Here is a 26,028-nt window from a genome sequence, read left to right on the forward strand (position 1 = left end):
CCCCAGTCATTACCGTTTACCCCCCAGCAAGAAGGGTACTCAACAAAGTATAATTTGCTACAAAATGCAGTAGTGATTAATTTCTAAGAAGTGCTCAGTATCTACATGTACCCACACAGTGGCATGCCCAGGGCAGAGCTTGAAGAGGGCCCTGGAAACCAGATTCAGGGCCTTTTCGCACAGGGATCTTTGTTGCAAATTGTTTGCGGAATGAAAAATCGCCATTTAAAATAGTGGAATTCGTCGTTATGCATACCTGCCTTTGTAGTGGTATCCAGTTACGTTTTGTAGCGTTTCCCACAGGCTTCCGGTCTCGGCAGAAATCGCTAGAAAGGAAGCGCTATTGCCAAGCTCGTCCCGCCCCTGGCCGTCAAGCAGCCAATGGGCAGCCGTTAGCATGCTCCCAAACAGCCCCTTTCCCTTTAAGGAAGGTTTAAAAAAAAAAAAAACGACCCATAGCAACGAATCTAGGTAGATTCGTTGCTACGGAGAGACCCATCCAGATGCCTAATGTGAGCTGTTGTTTGATTGTATGATCGTTTGCACGCTGCCTCGAGTGATAAAAAAAAAATCCCCCCCCCCTCTCACGGGCCCCATTTTCGGCTGAATTTATTTGTAAAAAATAAAGGGACTTTATTTCAGCAAACGGGCTTTTCAGTGGTTTGTGCTTAGTGACTAAAGGTGAAGGACTGAAGCCAGGGAAGCCTCTAAACAGAAAGAGGCTCGCCGGTGCGTTTATCCCCGCTCGCTCGGAGAAAAAAAAATGGCGATCGCTTCGCCGGAAGTTTGGAGGAGAGAGCCAGGGGGAGGGACTTTGAAGAACCAGCAACAATGGTAACGCACAGGTCTTTATCGCTATTGTTGCAGATTGGTTGCAGGAGTGTATCGCTATCCGGAGGGTGAATCCACTTTTCTGGATTCCCCTGAAAGCGCCACAACGAAGCGCTTTTTGCTGATTGGTTTCAGGATTGTTGCAGATTGTCTACGACGTCGTGGGTTATGGCAAATTAGTAGCGTTTCCAAATAGCAACCATTCTGCTACTTTGAAGCCGTGCGAAATGGCCCTCATTATTTCCATTTATTTTAAAATTGCAGTGCTGGCTGCCGCCACTAGGGGCAAAGGGAAGTCTAAGCATAGCAAATAGCACTCTAGGATCAGTTTGACTTCCCTTTTTTCAAGACCAAAACAAACTTGCTTAACAGATCATACAACTAAGCCTTGACACTGATAGCTGCTATAGTACTTGCCAGCTTGCAAGTTCTCTAATAGCCCTCCTCTCTTCCTTTTCTTGCATCCAGCTCAGCTAGATATTGCCAAGCAGTTGTTAGGGTGTTGCAGCAAGATTAAACAAGCTCTTCATATCTCCTTTTCCCCAGACATTTCTCATTCATTTCTGTCTCTGTTCACCTAATTTTTCTATGTACTGTACATTGCACTAGTTTTGCTGGGCTTCTAACCTTCCCTTGCTCGGACTGTGATTCTGAGCTTGACATCAAATAGCATTGCCACAGGGGCACTGGGTTCTGCTGGGTATGCTGTATACTGCATTGGTTCTTCTGGGCTTTCAAAAATGCTCTCCCACATTAGTCTCAATCTAGCCCTGACCTAGATATACCCAGGACACCATGATCTTATCAGATCTCAGAAGCGAAGCCAGTCCGACATGGAGGCAGGCAATGGCAAACCATCTCTGATTGTCTCTTGCCTTGAAAACCACAGAAGGTCACTGCAAGTCAGCTGTGACTTAACAGCAAAAATAAAATGAAACGTGTGTGTGTGTGTTTGTGTGAAAATGATCTGCCCTGGACATTAAATAGGCTAGGTTGACCAGTGTATCCATGTAAAAATCATGATCCTGCAAGCACTAGTGCTCTGTAACTTGCACTTTGTTTCAAAGGGACTTGTATAAAACATCCAGATGTCTCAACTTTGTATTCTGTTCTACTGAGCATTCTACTGTTTGTATATTTTTTGCATTCATTGAAGACAGCATGATAGTTATGAGCATGCAGCAGAATTTAGAAACCAGGAACAGAAAATATAAAATTAAATGCATTTCTCACATGTAAGACAATCCTCATTTAGTATTTCCCCCTGAACTACGTAAAAGCATATAAGCTTTTTAAGATTCAGTTTCTTATTGTCAGTTATATACTTTTGTGTTTGCCGTCAAATTGAAGTTATGGTGATTCCTCGTGAAGTTTTCATAGCAAGACAGGTTTAGAGGCGGTTTGCCCTAGACTGCCTCCATGTCATGACCCAGGTATTTCTCGGTCTGCTATCCAAATACTGACAAGTGCCAACTGTGCTTAGCATCCAAGAACCTATAACTTAGTTATGCCTAAATGCTTGAATTTAAGATTATCTGTAAACTATATAAGTACTGATTAAACTGACTTTTATTTTGCTTAAGTAACAATGATTTTGTGTATTATTAAAACAAGTACCCTATATACTCGCATCTAAGCCTAGTTTTTCAGCACCTTTTTTCACACTGAAAAAACCCTCCTCGGCTTATACACGGGTGTATATGGTAATTGAAATAAAACCTGCTCCAGCCATCCAATCGTTGCTCTGGCAGTTTGTAGGATATCAATGGTTTGACTGAGGGTCTCTTATCTTTTTTTTCCCTTTTGCCTTCAGTTCTTCCTCTCCTTAATCGCTTTTTCCAAACTATTCTTATGGTTTCTGTGGGTGAAAAGTGGGGTACAAATCCAGCAGCTATTCATCATCTTGACTTTTCTGTATTTGTTGGGGGAGGGGGAAGGCTGGATGAGAAAGCCTGTGATGATGGAGCATTTCCCACCCTCGGCTTATATGCGAATCAATAAGTTTGCCCAGATTTTGTGGTAAAATTAGGTGCCTCGGCTTATATGCGGGTCAGCTTATATGCAAGTATATACGGGTAACTGTCACAGTGGAAAACGGGAGAATTTGCATATTCCCCTCCCCTGGACTGAGGATTTGCAACTGAACTTCTCACATTCAAATGCTTGTGGCTACACTCTGGTTGTGTAACTTCATACGAGGACAGGACACTTAACTCTTTGAGTGTGGGCCTACTTCATTAACATGCATGTGTGTGTTTTAATGTTGTGAGCGAACTGAAACACTGTTAATGAAGATGTGGCCCCTAAATATTTTGAATAGACAAGTGGTTACCTACAAGAAATTTGCATGTTCAGCTATCCCATTCCCCTCACCTGTGCCTTCTCTCTCCCCCAGCTGCTCACAGTCTCTCATTCTCCCTCCCTCCCACCATCCCTTTCTTTACACCCCCTCATGCCTATCACTTTTTCTCTCTCTCTCTCTCTCTGCCCCTACCCCATCTCTTTTTCTCTCTGTCTCTTTCTGTTTCCCCGCCTTATCACTCTCTCTTTCTGGCCTTCCTTACGCTCCTGACTGCCCATGCAGTTCTTCCCCCGCCCCCAGCAGTAGTGGTGGTGGTTGGCTGTCAGGAGGCCGGATTGGCAGAAGGAAGACCCGACTACGTGAGCTTTTTGGCTTAAATTTGGCCACAGCTTTTATTGTATGAAAAGCACTTCCCACCGGAAGGTTGGCGCAGCATGGTAAGGTCCGAACCTGAGCAGCCCGCTGGCTGCCCCTCAACCCACCAAGTGAAGGAGCACGTCAAGATCCCCACTGGGAATACGTGGTCCTCAGCTTGGGTTGCTAAGATGGAGAGACAACCGCAGAAATAGTCAAAGGGCGCAAACCTCCTTGGCTTCCATCTTGAAGTTGTCTGGTCATTGACGAGCAGCACCCGCTGGGTGTTGAACTGGTCACAACCACCCCTTTAAGGGGGTCCCACGGTTGTGGGGAGTGCGATCGCACACCGGCTCCCTACGTAATCGGCTCCTTTCCATGCGAATACCCCGCTGTGACAAAGAAATAAACGCAATTAACTAAATAACAAATAGAGAATGGGATGGTGGGAGACTTGCTCGGCAGCCCGGCAAAGAGGTGGGAACAACCCAGGCAGCATCTCAAGCAGACGCTCCTGTCCCTGCCCCCGAGCATGCCGAGAGCGCTGCCAGCGTCTTCCCTGCCCACCCTCCGCCAGCCAAATAGCGGATCAGGTGAATCCTTGCCGCAAATTCTCCCAGCCATCTGCATCCTCCCACCACATCAGCAGAGGCAGTGGTGGCTTTCGTGCATGCAAATTAAGTGGCAAATTGATCACAGTGGTCTGTCATGTGACCATAGTCCAATTCCTTGGGGTTATGATGTAAAAGCCCCTGAAAGACACGGAACAGCTCCTCTGGAACTTTGCATGCAGATACAGGGGTTACAGAGAAATATTGCCTTTTCGTTTAATTTTGTTGGATTTTGATACAGTTACTGATGCCATAAGTGTGTGTTAGAAATGCGCATGATTCAGTATGCACAGATGTCTCCTTGATTTTTCAGATTCTGTACCAAATTCTGCTAGATAGCACAGATAGCATAGATGGAAAGTACAAACGTGGTTGATATTAATACTGTTAGAGCCTGTTTAAACTTCATTACTGGTTGTCCTCTGCAGTGCTGGAGCAACCCTCTCCCATATTGAAGTTTTATCCTTTTATCTTTAAGTAAATGTTGTATTGATTTGTTAGGAAACTAATTTATGCAGAGAGCTTCATTTTCCAGCTGAAGTTTGGGATATACAGCATATTCTTTGGAGGTGGGGTTGGGAGGGAGTTTATTTTATATTCTTGTCAAATGGCGCCAGCAGAAATACATGATAATTCTATGCTGTAATTTTGCAAAAGATCGTTGACGGAGTTACCGTTTAATCACTGCAGTCTTACACTTTAGTAGGATGTGGGCTGCAGCTAGGGCTACCAGCTCCGGTATAGGAAATTCCTGGAGATTTTGGGGGGGGGGGGGTGAAGCCTGTGGAAGGTGGAATGGGCAGGGGAATCTCAGTGGGGATATAAGTCCATAGAGCTCCCCGTCCAAAGCTGTCATTTTCACCAAGGGAACTGATCTCTCTTGCCTGGAGAGCTGATTTAATAACAGGAGATCTCCAGCCATCAAACCTAGTTGCAGCCCATACAGCCAGAGACTAAACACATCCAATATAGTTTTCCTCCTGAATATCTTCTCTGCTGTGCAGATAAGGGCATGTCTGATCATCCTTTTCCATCTTTCCCCTCACTCATTCTCCTTCCCCAGACCACTATGGGAAATTAATTATTCCTTCTTTCTTTATTTCCTTGTCCGCTAACAGTGATCGCTTTTGTGAGTACAAACTAAGCACCAAATTATTTTCTTGTTACCATATTATTCAAAGCATTCCATTTTGCATTCTGTAGCTGGACTAGAGAGCTTTATTTGAGTGCTGTCTCTTCCCACTCTTCTTGGCAGAAGCTGTAAACCTTCTTGCTTTTATCCGATGCTTGTTTCACCCTTTCGTTCTCTCATAGATTTTATGACCACCATTTACCACTACAAAAATGTCCTCATAAGCACTACAGACCAGCACTCTACTGTGTGAATTACAGAAATAAAAAAACGCAGGAAAGCAGCTACATTTCTTTGTTTGAAGGCTGGCGTTTCTGCTTGCGCTGTGAATGCCGCCTTCTGAAAATGGGCCAAACTAGACATTTGGGGGTTTAAAAAGAGCTCCCCAGGCCCAATTTGTGGGTTCCTTGCAGCCACAGAGCAGCAGGGGAAATGGTTACTTAAAAATAAAGCAGAGCCCATTTGAGTTTGGAATGAAACTGTACAGGGAAGAAGGGCTCTTGTCTCCTCTTCCCTGGCCATTTTTCAGACCAAAACAATGCTGAGGGAGTTATTTCCCCAGGGGTTTGGTGCTTCACATGGACTATTCTTTACACATTGAACAGCAACAATTGGACAATACCTGCCCCCTGCTGTTTTGGCTTGAAAATGGGGGGGGGGGACCCTCCTTCCGCAACAGTATTTTGAGCCTAAATGTGCTCTGTTTTATATTAGGCATTCCCTGCAACGGTTGAGCTGCAGGGAACCTAGATAGCATCAGAGCAGAAGAAGTTCTACAGAGGAGAGGACACGCAGTAATGGGTTTAAACTACAAGTACAATGATATAGGCTAGATATCAGGGGGGAAAATTCATAGTCAGAGTAGTTCAGCAGTGGAATAGGCTGCCTAAGGAGGTGGTGAGCTCCCCCTCACTGGCAGTCTTCAAGCAAAGGTTGGATACAGACTTTTCTTGGATGCTTTAGGATGCTTTGGGCTGATCCTGCGTAGAGCAGGGGGTTGGACTAGATGGCCTGTATGGCCCCTTCCAACTCTATGATTCTATGATTCTATGAAGTTTGGGTACTGTTGTACTCAGGCTGCCCTTGAGAAAAGATGATGGGTCACAACACTTAACAGGCATTGTCCCTTCTTTCCCTGGATGGAGAAAGTAACTCATTGACATATATGAGGTTTGTATTTCCACTTAAACCCAGTCAAACACTCATCTGGCGAAGCATTCAGAATCTGAAATATAGAAGAGCTGTTTTTGTAGCCCACTTTTCACTACCTGAAGGACCCCCCAAAGTGGTTTACAAACACCTTAGCCTTCCTCTCCCCACAACAGACACCCTGTGAGGTAGGTGGTGCTGAGAGAGCTCTGAGAGGAACTGTGACCAGCCCAAAGTCACCCAGCAGGCTTCATGTTATGGAGTGGGGAATCAAACCCAGCTCTCCAGATTAGAGTCCAACACACTTAACCACTACACTGGTTAACTGGAGAGCCATTTTGGTGTAGTGGTTAGGAGTGCGGACTTCTAATCTGGCATGCCGGGTTCGATTCTGCGCTCCCCTACATGCAGCCAGCTGGGTGACCTTGGGCTCACCACGGCACTGATAAAACTGTTCTGACTGAGCAGTGATATCAGGGCTCTCTCAGGCTCACTCACCTCACAGGGTGTCTGTTGTGGGGAGAGGAAAAGGAACGTGACTGTAAGCCTCTTTGAGCCTCCTTCGGGTAGAGAAAAGCAGCATATAAGAACCAACTCTTCTTCTTCTTCTACACCACACTGGCATTAAAAAAACCCTCAGTATGTTATTCAAAAGGAATTTATTATCTATGCTCCTTTGAGGCAAAAATAACTTTATGTAGATTTTATTAAGATATTATTTGTCCCAATCATCAGATTTTTCCCCCCATTTAAATAATCAAGAGGAGCAGGAGTGGTTTAAGGATTCACAGGGGTTGCTAGCACTAGAGCCAGTTTAAGGATTCCCAGGGCCATAGAAGCGTATACTTGTGGCGGGAGCAGCCAGACTGGGGGCAGATGCCCCCCCCCCGGTGGAAAAGGGTGTCACACCGAATGCCTTTAAAGAGGGAAAACGGGGGAAGAGAGAGGTGGCAGCCCTGATCCATAGGGGGAAGGCACTGTGCAGGGCCCCTGGAAGCGTGGGGCCTGTAGGATGTGCTACATGGATAAACCAGCCCTGAAGAGGAGCACAAAAAGGCAACTGGCTGAGTTATCACATTCCAACAAGGATGGGGGTGGGAAGCTCTATGAACGGTAACAACAGGTACTGAGATTGCCACTGTGCTTATTATCTTGGGTTTGGAGCTCCTACCATGTGCACAAATAGTGTTTGAGTGTGCGTGTGTGCTCCTAGAACGTCTGACTAGGATATTCTCCCTTCCCTCTCTCAGTGGCACTCTCGCATGGAAAAGGAATGCAGTCGTTGGGCTGTATCCAGCCTCTGCCATCAGCAAAGTTTGCAGTCTGGTGAATGCAGGATTTGGGGAGAGAAGAGACCTCGGCTGAAAATATGCCTTAGAGGCCAGCCTGAAGAGCAGCCATTTTCTCTGTCATCTGGAATTCAGTTATAATTTCAGGAGATCTCCAGCTGGCACCTAGAGGGTAGCATCCCTAGGACTGGCAACAACTTCTGGGTGACTTTCATGATTCAACAAGGCCTGGCTGCTTGCTCCTGTTCGACAGCAGCTGCCTTAGGCAAGCAAGCGTGGTGTAGCAGAGCTTCAGTGTAGGGTCTGGAAGACCCAGGTTCAAATCCTCACATGGCTGTGGAAGCTCTCTAGTTGATTTTGGGTCCCTCACTTCCTTTCAGCCTAAACTACCTCACAGGGCCGTTGTGCCTAAATAAAGAAAGAAGAGAATAATGTAAGCTTCTTTGGTCCCCACTGTGAAAAGGGGAGGGTATAAATGAACTGAATAATACATACAGCTGAAGATGGGAGGCAGATAAAAGGTAGGTTGGTTGATATCTGAGAAGGACATAATGATGCAGGGAAAGGGAAGAGGATATGGGGGCTGCTAGGAGGACAGAAATAGGAAATAGTGTGGGGAGGGAAAATTGTAAACTGAGATACCACTCAATTTCCGAACACACAAGTGGGCCTGTCCTGGTGGTAGGCACCACACACCTGGGCTAGTTTTCCTTGCTAGAGGCTTCTGGGAGAGGAGCTTAAGACAGAGGGGCAGGTGATGGCTAGCAATGCCTTTCACTGGCTGTCACACACCAGGTTCTGCCTTTCAGGCCATCGTGTAGACTGGCTGTTGAGAAGGAAACAGGGAAGGAAGAGAGGCTCTGAGGGCTTTCAGGGCAGGGGAAGGGAAATAGTGGGGGAGGCGAAAATGAGATGCTTTCTGCAAGTCCTTGCAAGTTCCCGCTTAAACCACAGATTATGGGAATAATAAACAACTCCAAAGCAGCAGTTAAGTAGTGAAGTCAAAAGGGCTGTACTGTAAGACCAGCTTTTGAAGAAAACTAAAAACAGCACAAACTTTGACAAAATGCTAGAAGCAAATTCAAAGCTTTGAAAGGAATGTGATTTTTAAAATACTCCCTGGTCTTTCTCTGTTCCCCCCAGCCCCAGTTAATTAACAGGCAAGACAATGTAGTTGCGTGTAATCACAGGGTGTTGTTTTTTTTTAATACACAAGGTAATTTGCAAGGATAAGATGAGCATACTTAAAGCCTGTGTCGAAGTGTTTCTTGTGCATTTATTTGGAAAGAACACTGTATGGGCTTGCTCCAAGCAGCTTTCCCACTGGTGAGAAAGTGAGGAAGGGGTCCTTAATGAGCTCCCATAGAGGCTGTACTGCAAACTATATGGGGTGGGAGCTGTAGTAAGGAGTAGACAAAAGCTGGCTGTATCTTCTACTGTCTGACTCAGATTTGATTATGCATTTATAAACTGGGAGAAAAACAGGCTTTTAGAACAATTGAGGTTTTTAGATTGTGCCGTTTGAGATTAGCCGGGCCACAGTGGCTGAACGGATATAAATTCCTCTGAATCCCTCTTTAAATAACAAAACGATCATGTATTAAACCTCAGGTACAGCATATCTCTCAACAACATCTGTTCAAAAGAACGTGCACGGTTGATGTTGGTTCCGAGAAAATGAAAGCCATTATTTTCTTTCCCAACAGTAATGGGATTTTAAAAAATAACGCCATTTGTTGTTATGAGGGGAATAAAAACCTTGGCAAGCATGAAGTGGGGTGGTTAGAACTGACATCGTGATTTTAATCAGTGTCTCGAGCTTTGCAGAACAATGTATGTTTTGTGAGCCATACCTTGTCCTTTGCAGCATGAAAATAAATGCTTGGGGGGGGGGGACTTGTCATTTATAAAATGGTTGTTAATTCTTTTTTTTTAATCCTGACATTTTCATGAATGTGATGGCATTTCAAGTTGTGGGTGGCAGGCAACTTGACAGAAAGTTGTGTAGCTCCGAAAACAGGGATACTCATCACATAGAGGGCACAGACCCTGCAGTAATAAAGCAGTGTAACTTGTATGTGAAGTGTGAATAATCAATCTCTGCGAGATGAAAGGTCTTGATTAATTCTTGAACCTGAAGATTTGTTTCTAAAACAAAATCAATTGCGCAGTCACTTTCCTATTTCAAAGGTCCCTGGAGAATATTCCATGCTGGTTTCTAATTCCCTTAATGCAATAGTTAGAATGGAGTTTCTCCTCCTTCTGCAACACGAAGTTCCCCATCTGGAAATGCCTAGTCAAAGCAGGTCCTTTTGACCTCTGTCCTCCTGATATTTTGCAGAAACACATTGCTGACCTGCTCTTTCTTGTTGTGTAAATTAGTAATTAGTCTTTGATTTTACCTCAACCAATTATTCAAAGTGCTGTTGCAACATGTAGCCTTTTGGAATGGATATGAACCTCTTGTGGCACAGGGTGGTAAGGCAGCCGACATGCTGTCTGAAGCTCTGACCGTGAGGCTGGGAGTTCGATCCCAGCAGCCAGTTCAAGGTTGACTCAGCCTTCCGAGGTCAGTAAAATGAGTATCCAGCTTGCTGGGGGGTAAAATGGTAACAACTGGGGAAGGGAATGGCAAACAACCCTGTATTGAGCCTGCCAAGAAAACACTAGAGGGTGTCACCCCAAGGGTCAGACATGACTTGGTGCTTGCACAGGGGATATCTTTATCTTTACCTTCTGAGCAGGTTAAGCCACACAATGTCATGCAAGAGGGTGCTCTGTTTTATTGGCCGTAGTACAAACTCACAGTCATGCATGCTCCAAGGTCTCCAGAGATGGTTGCAGGTTTCTTTGTAAACTCAGGTGTTAAACTTTATTTGCTACAAAGGAAAAAAGGATGAAGGGGTGATGGTTGGATTAAGTGCAGATGCAATCTGAAAGTCTCAGGTAGAAACCCACAAAGGCAAAAGGTGGGGGGAAATGAAAGCATACAACACATGTGCAGTCATTCTAGAGACCTTATGGCTGGTATGATGTGAACTGTGATTCAGTTATTCTCACTCCTCCAGAGCCGGTCAAGAACAGAATGAAAGACAATATTTGGGGGGGGGGGGCATCAACTAAAAGCTTTAGTTCACTTTCTGTCATTAGAGTGGTATTATCTGCATATCTGAGGTTGTTGATATTTCTCCCTGCAATCTTGATCCCAATTTGTGACTCATCTAACCCCGCCTTTCTCATGATGTGCTCCGCATACAAGTTAAATAGGCAAAGCGACAGTATACAGCCTTGTCAAACTCCTTTCTCAATTCTGAACCAATCATTGATTCCATGCCCGGTTCTCACTGTTGCTTCTTGACCTGCATATAGGTTTCTCAAGAGACAAATAAGATGTTCTGGTATTCCCAGCTCTTTAAGAACTTGCCACAATTTGTTGTGCTCCTCACAATCAAAGGCTTTAGCTTAGTCAATGAAGCAGAAGTAGATGTTCTTCTGGAACTCCCTAGCTTTCTCCATGATCCAGCGTATGTTGGCAATTTGATCTCTAGTTCCTCTGCCTCTTCGAAATCCTGCCTGTAGTTCTGGAAGTTCTTGGTCCACATATTGCTGGAGCCAGCTTGTAGGATAACTAATATAACAATATAATAGTATAAACAATGCAACAGCGCAACAGTACAAACAGGTCCAGATATTCACTCTCGTAAGAAAGCATTGGCATTTCTTATCTGATATCCCTAGGTGTAGATCTCGCCTTCACTTTGCTTACAGATGATCCAGAAACCTCCAGGACATGCTGGTTAGGAGTAGAAAAAGTGAATCCATCGCAGACAATACCACTGTCAACAGGAGATGAATTCCCAAAGGAATTTCCCTTGTGGGTATTCTTCAGTGTGTACTTTTTCTGTTAAAAGACATACATTTCATAACTCATCTAATGACAGAATTTTTTATATTAATTCTTTTGTAATTTCAAAGCCATTATTCCATGGCACAATGTCCATGTAATGTCCTATACCATGGGTAGTCAAACTGCGGCCCTCCAGATGTCCATGGACTACAATTCCCATGAGCCCCTGCCAGCGAACGCTTTTAATTATTTATTGTGATTTATTTACTGCTCACCCTATAGGGATCCGTCCCCCACACACAAAAAAATTGTCAGCTTGAGGCAGTTTCCAACATTTCATACATTACATTTCAGGTTTGTAAAAATACAGTACAATTCAGATTTAACACTAAAACATACTAATTATTAAAACCTATTAAAACAATCAAGCTGTTAATTAGCAGATGAAACTCTTTTCAGTGCTGTTATTGGCCCATTATGCGTGGAGTGGAAGGTCTGCATTCAGGGTGGAATGGCGGCGGCTAAAATCACCAATTATGCACGCTGCAGGCGACAACCGGGCACAGATTCAACATATGCTGCCGAAAAAGCTGCGTTAGCGAGATGCGGAAGAAAGTGGAGCTCCTGGTGGCAGCAATCCTGTCCTATTACTAGGTTTGGAAGGTTCTTTTTTATCCTACACCTGACCTGAGGGCCAGCTCACTATACACTAAGCATATGTTACAACTGGTCTTTCTAAGTTTGGAGGATGATCGGTTTTTGCTTTAACATACTGTAAATTGAAATGACAAACTGGCATCAGACTTTCAGCTTTTATGACACTTTCATTAGGCAAACTTGGGTCACAGTAGAAGAAGGTTCTTATATGCCGCTTTCCTCTACCCAAAGGAGTCTCAAAGCAGCTTCCAGTCGCCTTCCCTTTCCTCTCCCCACAACAGACACCCTGTAAGGTGGGTGAGGCTGTGAGCCCTGATATCACTGCTCGGTCAGAACAGCTTTATCAGTGCTATGGCGAGCCCAAAGTCACCCAGCTGGTTGTATGCGGGGTAGTGCTGAATCAAACCCGGCTCACCAGATTAGAAGTCCATGCTCCTAACCACTATACCAAGCTGGCTACCGATGTAATATGCCCAGTATTTTATACATGTACAGCCCAGGGGTGGATCTGCTGCTAATTGCTGGAGAGGGAAACACTTCTTGCTGTCTCTGATAGCATGGTTCCTGTATTAAATTTCTCTCTTGGCAAGTAGATAGAATGAGAACTCCCAATCTATAACTTAATTATTATAACCAGTCCCTGCATTAACACCCAGGTAGACAGATACCTGGGGATACTCCAAAATTTAATGTGCCCCGTGTTAACTAAGCTACCATTGTATATAACTACATATCAGAAGAAGAATAAAAGTCCATTAAATTGTTACAAACATTGTTCCTTGGCATACATGGAGAAAGTGGAAGTATATATAGAGAAATAAGAAGCAGTGTCCCCAAAGTCCTAAAATTTATCAGAGGTTCTGTTTCACATGGATAACTTTCCCATGCAGGTGAGCTCTGAGTTCTGTTACAAAAAATGCACCACATTTGATCACTCTGAGCTATATTTACAGAGGATTGAGAAATCTGTGATCTTGCCTGTTTGCTGCAGGAGAAGCAGGAGACAGTAGCCAAGAGGGAAGAGTCTCAAAAGAGAAACAAAACTTCAAGTGCATCAGTAAAGGAAGAAGTTGTGCTTTGCCTCCGTAAAAATGCTAACACTGTTGTTCTGTCACTTTTTTTAGGCTGGCCTTCCATATACCTCAGAAAGCAAGAATCTTCTGTTTCATTGATTAGGTTGGGCACCCCCATGAACGTAACACATGTATCAGGAAATGGCACTTCTCCCTGGGAATGCAGATCCCGAGTTCACCTCCTACTCTTACAACAACTTGGACACTTTTTGCGAAGTGCAACCCAAAAAAGGATTATTCTACAAAAAAGCAAGACTTCTGCATCCTGGGGAAGACTTGTGCTGCTTAGCCCATCGAGAGGATCAAACAAGATACGTGATAATCAATGTAGGTGGCATCAAGTACAAGATCCCTTGGACCACGTTGGAGAATTGCCCCTTGACCAGGCTAGGGAAACTAAAATCTTGCAACAACTATGATGAAATCATGGACATCTGCGATGATTATGATGTCAACTGCAATGAGTTTTTTTTCGACCGCAACCCTTGTGCCTTCAGGACCATTATGACTTTTTTGACCGCTGGGAAGCTAAGACTCCTCAGGGAAATGTGTGCTCTGTCTTTCCAAGATGAGTTGATTTATTGGGGGATAGAAGAAGAACATTTGGAGTGGTGCTGCAAGAAAAGATTGCGGCAGAAAGAGGAAGAGATGGCTGAGGCCGCGTTGTTCGAAGGGGAGATGGTGGCTAGTGAAGAACCACAGTGTGCCTTTGAGGATAGCAGCCGTTTGAGTTTGTGCATGAGGAAGCTCAGGGATATGGTGGAGAATCCTCATTCAGGGATCCCAGGGAAGATCTTTGCTTTTATATCTGTCTCCTTTGTTGCCATCACTGCAGTTAGTCTCTGTATTAGTACCATGCCAGATCTCAGAGCAGAAGAAGATCGGGTAAGTACATAATAGATGAGAACAAAGCTCTGTCTCTAATGCATGCAAAAAAAAGCATTTTTCTGTTAACACCAATTCATTTTCAGTCTGTTGCTGAAAAATTGCATGAGAAAGTTGGGGAGATCTACACTTTCTCTTGCTTATGTTCCAACTGTCCCTAATGAATGCATTGGCTCCTGTTCCTTTCACGTGAAAGTCAATATCATTATAGAGATGCTAATTTAGTTCTGACGGAACTCACGTAGTATTCTGTATAATGATCATTGTCCAATTCTTTTCTTTCTTTATCATAATTTTAATTTTTAAGCTAGTTTTCAATACTTGGGATGAGCACAAACTGGAAAAGCCTAATTTGGATTTGAGACATGTCTGGTATCCAAACCCAGACCCAGGTGCTCTGCTGAAGTTTGGGAATTTTGGGACATGGGGACAGCCCCCTAGGGTCCTAGAGATTCCCAAATCACAGGGAATCTCCACCTGATGCTCCTCTATCAGTCCACCAAGTTTGGTGAAGGTTGAACTTGGGAGTTCCTTGTTACAAACACCCAGACAAGGTACCCACAGGAAAGCACTTATCATCGAGAGGTCAGCTGCAGGTTCTGGAGTATACACAATGTATGCTATGTAAACTTGAGGCATAAACTCATGATGGACCTCCCTGGGAAGCCCCCTTACATGCCCTCCAAGTTACATTCAGATTGGACTTGGGATCTCCAAGTCACAGACACCCAAACAAGGTGCCCCCAGGAAAGTGCTTTAAAGGGAGATATCAGGCACAGATTCAAGAGCATATAGAATGGCCCTGTGTGAGCCAGAGACATCAAAGTTATATTGTGCCTCTCCAAGATGCCTCCCTATACATTTGACTTAGGAGGTCTTAGTTACAGACTGCCAAAGAAGGCACCCCCAGGAAAGTGCATTTTGAGAAAATGTTATCAATTGTGGGTTCTAGGCCAAAGAATAGACAGGGCGCATCCTATGCGACTAGGTGCACCTAGTAAAGACAAACACAGCTCTCCCCAAAACAAAAAGCCCAGTAGGGAAGATAAAAGGTCAGAGAACTAAGCTGAAGCTCCCTCAAAAGCAGCCCCCCCCAAATGCTGTGAGAGCAGTCCCTTGTTTTACTGCAGCGTGTGTATGTTTGTGTGTGAAATAAAATGAAAATAAGAAAAAGAAACCACCAAGGAAGCAGACAGTAGGAAAATCTTGCTAAACAAAATGCTTGCTATGTGAAAGAGGAATTCAGTTCTGATTTTTCCACCCTGCACCAAACAAAGACTAAATCACATTACAGAGGAACCCAGGGCAAAGAAAAGAAGGATTTATATTTATACCCTGTTCTGAGTCTCAAAGTGGCTTACAAACACCTTCCCTTCCTCTCCCTACAACAGACACCCTGTGAGGTAGGTGGGGCTGAGAGAACTCTTGAAGGACTGCTCTGTGAGAATAGCTCTATCAGGACTGTGGAGGAGCAGGGAATCAAACCTGATTTGCCAGATTGGAAGCTGCCGCTCTTAACCACTACATCAAGCTGGCTCTTCCTGGCCCCTGACTGAGAAAACTAGCTAAGCAATCCCCCCACCACACTCAGGAGCGGAGCTCTTTTGCGAATACACCCTCTCTGTCCCAAACCATAACACCAACAAAGGGAACATATGCTCATCTTACATATAGATCTAGGAACTCTGTTTCTCGCAAACATCACTGCACGTTAAGCTTTGGAGAATCTCTATTTGTCTAGCATTCCAGGGCTGGGAAACACCACCTCCACCATTGTCTAGCATTTTTGTGCCAGAATGTTTTCTGAGTGGGTTTCATTTTCCAAGCTGTGCCCCAAAGCTTGGAGACTTCTGTGACCATGTCGCCTCTCGAGCCCCAATCCAGCCAGAATTCACATAGTTCATGCCCACCAGTTTGGTGTAGTGTTTAGGAGTGCGGACTTCTAATCTGATGAGCCAGGTTCAATTCTGTGCTCCCCCACATGCAACCAGCTGGGTGACCTTGGCCTTGCCACAGCACTGATAAATCTGTTCTGACTGAGCAGTGATATCAGGGCTCTCGCAGCCTCACCTACCTCACTGGGTGTCTGTTGTGGGGAGAGGAAAGGGAAGGCGATTATAAGCCGCTTTAAGACTCCCTCAGGTAGAGAAAAGTGGCATATAAGAACCAACTGTTCTTCTTCTATTCAGTACAGCCATCTATTTACTATAGCCACTTCACTATCTATTGCTGCTTCTTTTGTTTTTGGACAGCCTTGCTGCAGTTTGCCCTAGGAAAATTTGTGTAGTTAATGGAAGATGTCAGGACTCTTCAAACATCTTTTGTGTGACAAAACTAGTCCTGCAGGCACCTCATCCTACCACCCAAGCTTTTAGTAGTGCGGTTTCTTTTTGCTGCTATGAGCAAGCTAAGAGATAGCAGTGTGCTTGTCTTATACCCTGCACTTAAGACTCTCTTATATGTGTCTCTAAAGATATTTGTCTTCAAATTAAGTATCACCCTTTTACTCCCAAGCCACCATAGATGTAGGGGAACACCTTGCAAATCTTAATGATGAGAGAATTTCAGACTCAAGCAAGCATTTCCCTGCCTTCGTTCTGTTATCTTGGTAAATGTGAGCTGAGGAAGGCTTTTGCGTGGGTGCATACTAAGCATCATAATAGCAGTTTCAGAAAAAAGAAAACAATTGGGTTTTCTTGTATAAGTAGTCACCGTTTTACAAAAATGGACAAATATGCAACTAAACAACAGCTAACTAAGAATATCACAGTAAAGGAAAATAAAATTAGTAATACACTCTGGCTCTAAAATGTATGGTGAATCAGGAAGAAGGCAGCAGAATTTCAAGCTTGATATGTTTCTGTTCAGACTCTGTTTTTGTGTTATTCAGTCATTTTGTTGGTCTCATCCCTCATGAGGTCTGACTGTTTCTTCCAAAAGAAGAAGAAGAAGAAGAGTTGGTTCTTATATGCTGCTTTTCTGTACCCGAAGGAGGCTCAAAGCTTTCCTCTCCTCACAACAGACACCCTGTGGGGTGGGTGAGGCTGAGAGAGCCCTGATATCACTGCCTGGTCAGAACAGTTTTATCAGTGCCGTGGCAAGCCCAAGGTCACCCAGCTGGCTGCATGTGGGGGAGTACAGAATTGAACCCGGCATGCCAGATTAGAAGTCCGTACTCCTAACCACTACACCAAACTGGCTCTCAAAAGGATTCCCAAATCTTTCTATTCATCATCACCCCAAGAATGGGAAGAAACCGTCTAGCATAGTCCACCAGTCCCCTCTCATGGAAAATAACAAGCTAAGTTTCCTGCTGGTTGTAGTAATGATGTTGTGCATCATGATTGTCTCAGAGTCAAACTACACATCTTTTTAATGAGTTGGATTTGGGCACCCATTCTACTGTAAAGCTTGAAGGGCTGCAAGCCATTCCAGCGGTCCTTTTTGCTTCCCTCCAACACGGAGAGCATCCCCAGCAAGCTGCTAGGTTTAAATGACTGGCAGCCATTTCAGCAGTCTGTTTTGCTTCCCCTCACTTGCAGGGGGGTGAGCAGAACAGACAGGTGATCTGTATAGCTGAATATACACAGATAAAAGCCCAAAAATGCGGATTTTGTTCAGGTCAGATGTATCGGCAGCCAAAACAGATCAGAGAATCTGTGTTTTGCTTAGAAAATGCTGAAAAATCTTGAGAAGTTTTTTGTTGTTGTTGTTTGGATTAAACTGAATGCACACTCCTATTCAATTATTGGGTATATTTGCAATTTTGCTTGTGGAAAACTAAGGCATTTTTAACATTTTATATCCCATAAATGTCAAATGTTACAATTTGTATGCTGAAAAATTTATAATCATAGTCAGTTTATTTACATGTAGCAATAGGCCATTACAAATTGGATTAAAATTCCAAAACATTTCAAAACAAAGTAATAAAATAAGCAATAAGATTATATTTGCTGATGAAATTTAAAATATTTCCAGATTGTCAAAGTCCACATGTAGCTATTCTGAGTCAGCCTTTCTCAATTTTTTTACGATTGAGAAACCCCTGAAACATTCTTCAGGCTTTGAAAAACTCCAGAAGTGGCGTGATCATGCAGAATATTTTTGGGAAGCATACACGCTCACCTACGGGCCCTCCCCATTCCACCCTCTCCAGTCTCACATTGACCATTTGGGGAGGGTTGGGTGGGTTGACATAACCAGATATGATCATATCACCCAATAAATGTTTAACAGATTTTAAATATATATAATAAATTAACTCCCGCCCCTCAGAAAACCCTTCCAGGACTGTCAAGAAACCGTAGTGTTTCATGAAACCCTTGTTGGGAAAGCCTGTTCTTGGTATTTACTCTTAGAACCTCTTAAACCCTTATTTTCTTGGCCATGAAGGCAAATAATGACATTCTGTTGATAACAAAGGGATTAGTTTCTGATAAAAGGAAAATTTGGGGGGGGGGGTTTCCCATGTCTTCAAAATTTGTAAAAAATTTACATTTCTCTTGGTAGATTGGCATAGACTATGGGGTGCGATTTAGGATAACACCAGAGGGCTCCTATGTGATCATTGTTTCTTTGTGAACAGATTCTTTTCTTCAGCAATTGTACTGGACTGTTTTACATGTATATTGACCTGAGATTTTTTTTGGAAGTACTGATGGAAATAGTGAATAGAGTGCCATGATATGCCAGTTTGTTATCTAACAAAATAGTTCCTTATAAGAAGCTTAGATTTTTATTATAAGATGGCATGTTAAAGGGACATGTCTTTTTTTTACCAACATTTGTTTTCTGTAGATAAGTACTTATTTTAAGTATTAGTATTATTAGTAGTATAAGAAGACACATTTATAGACAAACCTCTGACTTTGAATGAGCAAGTATTTGCAGTAGAACAAAGGAGACTGCCAAAATATTAGGAAACTCTTAGGAGACACATGAGACCTAGTGGTATCATAAATGGGGGAGGGGAGGTGTGTGCAACGTTAGTGCCTGCTAAAAACTCTGCATGTTTATCGCTTCCAGTTAACATAGAACTGACTGCATAATTATTGTTCATTTTCCTTTGAAGTGTAATTCCCATTGTCCAATCAATTAAAAACTCCTTATTAGAACAATAGGAGCCCTCTCCATAGCATATGAGAATTTTGCTTGAACATTGTAGATTTTTACCTTAAACCCGCATTAGTAAACTGATGGCAGCTGAAGATGAATTAATATGATAGAACTTTAGATCAGATAGGTCTTCTTGAAAATGTCTCTTACCTGTGAGTTTGGGGGTTCATGATTCACATGTAAGCAGAAGACTGTTTAATTTTCCACACTGGCAATCACTTGACAGGAAAGGTGAACCATCACCTTCAAACAACACTGTCTTCAACTCAATAGAATTGTTATTTGGATCTATTCCAATCAGTTATTTGGATCTATTCCAATCAGTTTTCAGGCCTGGTTATAGAAATGAAACAATCCTGGTCACCTTGGTGAATAACATGCACCAGGAGATGGACAAGGGAGGTACCGTCCTGTTAATTCTCCAATACCTCTTGGCAGCTTTCTGTGCCAACCATGCAAAAAAATAAGGGGGAGGGAGTGACTCCTCTGATGAAGCCAGTACTCCCCATTGAAAATCCTGATCATTTAAGGGAGATGCAGAAGAAAACAAACTGATTCCACAACAGTGAGAATGCAGACGGAGAAATGGCATACCGAAGGGGGTGCAGTCTGCCCCAGGAGTTGCTTAAAGAAGGTTTCTGAAGGGGGCTCTCTAAGCCAGCATCCTCCTACTGCCTGTAGCCCAGGGATTCCCAACCAGGGGTGTGTGGACCCCCGGGAGATCCGCGGGAGCTCTGAAGGGGTCCACAAAAACTCTGAAGTGGCAAGGTATTGGAGGGGTCCAGGCTGTATTTTCAGCCCCTATTCTTTCTGGCCCACATGAGGCAGAGCCACCATAGTAGTAGTAAAGTCAGTGGGAGGGAGCAAAGGAGGGGTAAGGGTGCGGGTAGTGATGTCACTGCTGGGGGTATGGCAGGGGGTGTGGCCAGATGACATCATTTCTGGGGCTCCTCAAAGTCTGGAAAATTATTTCATGTGGTTCTCCACAGTCAAAAGGTTGGAAAAGGCTGCTAAAGCCAAACATTTTCATTCTTATTTTTAAGATCCAGTTCTGGAGACATGTCACTACTTGGGGCCATGGGCAGGAGGCATGGCTGAGAGGTATGGCCAGATGACACCACCTCAGAGGTGCCTCAAAGACTGAAAAATTATTTCAGGGGCTCCTCCATGGCCAAAAGGTTGAAAAGGCTGGATCAGCTTCATTCAGTTGCAATTCAGCAGTCTCTCTAATCTACCTTTGAACTTCCTTTGTAAGATAACTACTACTCTTAGGTCAGCAACTGGATGTCCTAGGTTTTTAAATGTTTTCATGTGTAGTATCAGACCTATGCCCATTTATTCTTTGCATCCTCCTGTGCTGAATGGAGACCCAGATCTAATTACCAATGCTGATATCTCCACACCTACTACCTCTCTGCATAGCACACCTAATCCACTGAAGCCTGCTGTTGTTATTCAACTACTACTGCCATTAAGCCTCTGAAATCACCTTTATACAATTTATATCTCTGGTACCTAGCATAACCTTTTATGGCACACATGGCCCTGCACAACAAAATGACACTTATGTCAGATCCAGCCTTCATAACAAATGAGTTCGATGTTTCTGGTTTAGCCCTTCTCTTTTTCTTTTCCTTCCATCGCGCTCAGCCAGATCTTCCAAAGCAGTAGTTAGGGTGTTGCGGCAAGATAAAACAATCTTTCCCCCCTCTTAATTTATTTCCTTTCCCACACTTTTCTCATTCATTTCTATCTTCCTCTCCTAATTTTTCTGTGTGTTTCCCCTCAGATCTCATAAGTTCTGCGGGGCCCTGTAGAGGTAGGCAACGACAAACCACCTCTGAATATCTCTTACCTTGAAAACCCTACAGAATCACTGAAACTCTGCAGTGACTTGATGACAAAAAAAAGTTTTTGTGAGGGGTTGTTAAAAATTATCTGCCCTGGGTGCCAAGTAAGCTAAGTAAATCACTGGCCAGGAAGACAAATTTGTGGAAGAACCCTAACCCAATTGATTCCAGTGCTTGTGGGTCAATTACCCAGAAAATCAGGAGGAAGTCAATCATGAATCTTAGTCATGAAAATGTTTTACATCAAACTGGAGGAAGCAATGGTGATTTCTTTCCTTTGGAGGAATCTTCCATTAAAAATGTTACGCACCTTCATTTGGGTCATCTCAATGCCTTAGGAAGACAATTAATTTTGACCTTGAGTTTGTGAGCTAACAATGTTTATGTATCATTGAACTGAATACAAAGTTATTTCAGAGTGTATCAGAAATTAATAACCACTGGTGAAATTAAGTCTAAACTGGCAGATATTTAAGAAATTTTATGATTCTCTCAGAGTATAAATTCTCTCAAAAGAGGAAAGTAGATAAAACTAGCTCGTGTTTAGGAGATTTCTCTGGTTCATTCTAATTTAAATCAGTGGGAATCTTTAAAAAATACATATGTGTACAGTTGAATCATGCCTTATGACTTCTCTGCATAAATTCTTCTGGCAGTTAACAGAGTCATATGTTGTGATATTGGGATAAGTCTTTTGAAGTTTGCAAAGTAGCAATCTTGTTCATGGTTGATAACAAAGAATGAAAGGTCACATCAAGAAAAACATTTTGATAGTTACAAAGCTTCCAATATATTACTGTCTCTAGGAAATTGATAAGTAGGGGAAACAATAATATTATAGACCAATTACCAACCCAGCAGTTTGAGCATTAAAGACAAACATATGTGAAGTAATGTAGAAATTAATACTCTGCAGACAGAGCACCTGAGAAAAACTGAAATGGTTCTAAGAGGAATAGAAAGTTCAAGAGGGCGTAGCCCAAAATGAATTTTAAAAAATTAAGGAGAACTGTATATGTGGTGTCATTTGGTGACCAAGATCAAGTTAATTCATGCCATAGTATTTTTCTTTCCTGAAGATCCCCGGGCCCCACCTGGAGGTTGGCAACCTAGCATCCTGCACATGGAAGATGAATGGGGGATTAGTCCCAGCCCTTGAGATTGGAGTCTGCTACTCTAACCATTTTACCATGCTGGATCTCAAGTTTGAGCAGGGAACGGAGGACCAGCACCCAGGATGGGCACAGTGCAGGTGTGTGTCTTAGCACCCCACTGTATTCCTGGATTCAACAGGTTTTGCCCCTACTGTGTGCATAAAACTCACCATTCTGGGATTTTTTAAAAACTAATCAGGAAGCAGTGGACTTTATAAAAATCACCTTCTACTTTGCTTACTTTTGTGCAAAACTAGAGAAGGAGAGTCTGCTGTTAATTCTGCTCCATGTTACAAAGTGAAGAACTGTTGCAATTAGGGGAAATGTAAGGAATATGTGGTTCAGTAGTCTTGAATCAGAGATCCACACTGGAGGAAAAAGAGTCATATGTACTGAAATTAAACTTCATCAGAGTGGATATAGTGTGCTTCATGCTGTTCAGTCTTTTTGGGGGGGTTTAATCTACACATTTTTATTCTCCCTTTTCCTTATTCCTGTCTTTTTGCAGCAGCAAAAATAAGAACTTGGACTTACTTTTAACAAGCGGGATTTAAAAGCCTTCTTTTGCGTGACAAGCACACTTACCTTATTTTATATTCAAATAGCAATGAAACTAAACCATAGCTAGTGTAGCTAGTGTAACTCAATGAAAGGAAGAGTTCAGAGAATCTTTGTAGGATGCAATAACAGCCAAGTGCAAATGATTCACATCCTGTGAGCCTCACAATATTGGGCTGTAATTAGGTGATCACCCCCTGCTATTTTAGGAATGAACTACTCATTTAGTTTTAATGAAAAAGTGATGCATGCAAGAAGCAATGGTGATTACCTCTGGCATATTCTAGCCTATGGAGACAGGCTATCTTGGACTCTATTGCTCTTATGGTCTTTGAATAACAGATGTGCTATATCACATTATATTCAGCACTATTAATATAACAGTACCTCAGCCTGCTATTAAATACTTTTATGAATGAACATCTTATTGAGAGTGCAATATATTTTATGCTCTTTCTTACTCAGGATCACATAGTAAATAAAAGCTCTTTTGAATGGACTAGTGATATCTTTATAGAAATCTACTGATTCCATTCTCAGCATACTTACTGGGAAAGGGGCAATTAATGCCATGGGTATGTTAATAAACAGGTTTACTTAGGTTCACATCCTGTGCAAGGATTTTGAACAAACATTAAAGGTATAAACCTAGAGACATTTGTACAGTACCATTGGTGTCAGGAGAGTTAGCTTCTAGGTAAAATTGAATATTCAGCATCCTGAGTAGAGCTCGCATTGTACATGTAATCAGTCATGACCACAAAACACCATTTGTAACAATGTACAAATATATGGAGAGATCAGGCAACCTTAAGGCATGAAGCATCTATTCTAATATTAGCACATATTGGATGCTCATCCCTTTTATATCATGGTAAACTACACAAGTTTCCATTTCATTCCTGTGTTCACACTTTTGGTCTCTTTTGCGTTCAGTTTTTTCATTGTCAGAGGAAGAAGGTATTCCTGACTATGTGAAGTAGATTCCCCAGGTCACAATGTTACAGTCTGTTTACTGCTGGTGTTCAGTTACAGTCCATTTCCTGGGAAAGCAGTATTCATTTCATATATACTGTTTGCTCTTTTAATGAAATACAGTCCACTCTCTACTTGTATGCCATACAGCTGGACTTGCCTTGGTAGTTGACAATAATACTTACCTCCATTCTGCCTGGAAACTCCTGCTACATCAACTGAAGTACCATATATCGACTAAAACCTTTTACTGAGAAGGGGGAGAAAATGATAAAAAAAACAGTACACATCAACTACTCACAAACAGTTAAAGAATGCATTTGGCAATTTAGCAACTAATCAAGAAGCATTCCCCTTCCTCATTCCTCCCTTCCAGACAGTGGGGTAGATTTTACAAAGCATTTTCTGCAGATTCTTAGCTCACACACAGCCACAGCATTCCACTGGGCTTTTGGGGTTGCAACAAGAAGGGGAAGGTGAGAGAGTCCAGCAGAAATCCTTGAGTCAGTGGAAATGTTCCACAGGATCCACACCAGTACTTAGTTAGGGGAGAGGTAAGCACTGGGAGACAACAGCAAAAGTGGCAGTATCTGTAGTACTAATATTTGTATTTAAAATGTTTTCCCTGCATATCCAAGATTCAAGGAGACTAGTTCAATGGAAAAAGAAACATGCTCAAAAAATTAAAAAACAATACAACAAAAAAGCAGTAAAAAGAATTTTTAGAAACATAAACATCAAGCTGTTGAGTGCGGAAAGATTTTTTTAAACTTCCACTAGCAGTAGGGATGCCAGCCTCTAGCTGGGGCCTGGGGTTCCCCCAGAATTACAGCTCATCTCCAGGCAACAAAGATCAGTTCCCTTGGAGAAAATGGCCACTTAGAAGGTGAACAGCATGGCTTTATATCCCATTGAAGTCCCTTCTTTCTCCAAATCCTGCTCATTGCAGGTCCCACCCACCAAGTCTCCAGGTTTTTCCCAACCCAGAGCTGGCAACTCTAACTTGCAGAAAAAGGAATACAAATATTGTCAGACTTTTTGAACATATTTATTTGGAGCAAATAGTGCTGAAACTGCTGCAGTAGACATATGTCTGCATCACATGTCACATGCAGGTTGAGGGAGATCAGAAGCTGTTCTATTCCAGCAAAATTCCCCATTATACCTACTGTGAGGAAACATATTTCAGAACATCAGCCAGTTTTCAGTATGTAAAATATGCTCCCAAGATCAGTGGTTTACAGGACCCAATGGTTTACTCAGAATGGATTAAGAGGATTCTGTGCTCCTGTTCAGATGGAGAATATCAAATGCCTTAAAACATGAGCAGGATTAAACATGGTTATTGGCAGGCAGCAGAACAGAAATACCAGAAATGTGAGATTTCCCTGAGAAAATGGCTTTCAAGCTGTAACGAAAGATAACGTGTAAAAGGTATGGTCTACAATAACTTTAAATGTCATCAGAATGCAAATAGTTAGCTGTAACATTTCAGAGTGGATATATTGGTTTGGATCCCATATGGACCATTTCTGGCTATGGAGGCATTTCTGTCAGTCGCACTGCAAAGTAAGAAGGGAGATTTGCTCTTGCTATTGGAAATTTATTATGTAGAAATTTATATCCAACTTTTCTCCCCAATAGGGAATCAAAGTGACTTACAGCCAAGACTCTTGTCCACAAGGTTGACAGCTAATCTCACTTATGGGTAAAGCCAGTAGTTTTATTTATGGTTGCCTTAAATTTATCTTGGCTTTATAAAATATAGCTGGAAGCCTACCTGTCATTGGCGCGCCTTAATCCGCCATCTTGCCTCTCCAGCCAAAGTGACTTATAATTTCATTCTCCCTTTCTCCATTTAAGCCTTACAGTGATCTTATGAGATACATTAAGCAGAAAAAGTGTGTGAGTCAATCATACAAAAAGGAACAACTGCAAGAAAAATCAAAGCCCAAAAGCAGAACATGGTGGAGAAAAAATACCATATATAAATACAACATTCCTGAAGTATAGTGTAAAATGATGGTGAACATTATTCCTGACCTTATGGATTCATCATCCAAACAAACAAAACCTACGTACATTTCAAAAGTAGAAAGAGTAACAATAGGGTACATGCTTAAGTAAATACAAAATACCCATTTATTTACAAAGCATAAATAAAATACCAAATGTATTTTGACAATCGTCTTCCTCAGTAGTCATAAAATAAATAGCAACACATAGGTATAAAGCATCACAAC

General features: G+C 42.6%; 1 protein-coding gene across 2 annotated transcripts in view; it reads left to right on the forward strand.

Annotated features, from left to right (window-relative positions):
- KCNG2 (potassium voltage-gated channel modifier subfamily G member 2) overlaps positions 1-26,028 on the forward strand; it is a 60,111-nt gene that overhangs the window by 23,952 nt on the left and 10,131 nt on the right. The window contains exons 1-2 of one of the 2 annotated variants that reach the window (XM_077352949.1): positions 12,096-12,169; positions 13,297-14,130. In XM_077352949.1, the coding sequence (XP_077209064.1) occupies positions 13,375-14,130 (756 nt within the window). In that variant the 5' untranslated portion in view covers positions 12,096-12,169; positions 13,297-13,374. Of the gene's footprint in view, positions 1-12,095; positions 12,170-13,296; positions 14,131-26,028 lie in introns of those variants that run through there. The other variant, XM_077352948.1, reaches the window with a different exon arrangement.

This window comes from Paroedura picta, chromosome 9 (genome assembly GCF_049243985.1).
Source record: "Paroedura picta isolate Pp20150507F chromosome 9, Ppicta_v3.0, whole genome shotgun sequence".
In the NCBI taxonomy this organism is placed as follows: domain Eukaryota; kingdom Metazoa; phylum Chordata; class Lepidosauria; order Squamata; family Gekkonidae; genus Paroedura; species Paroedura picta.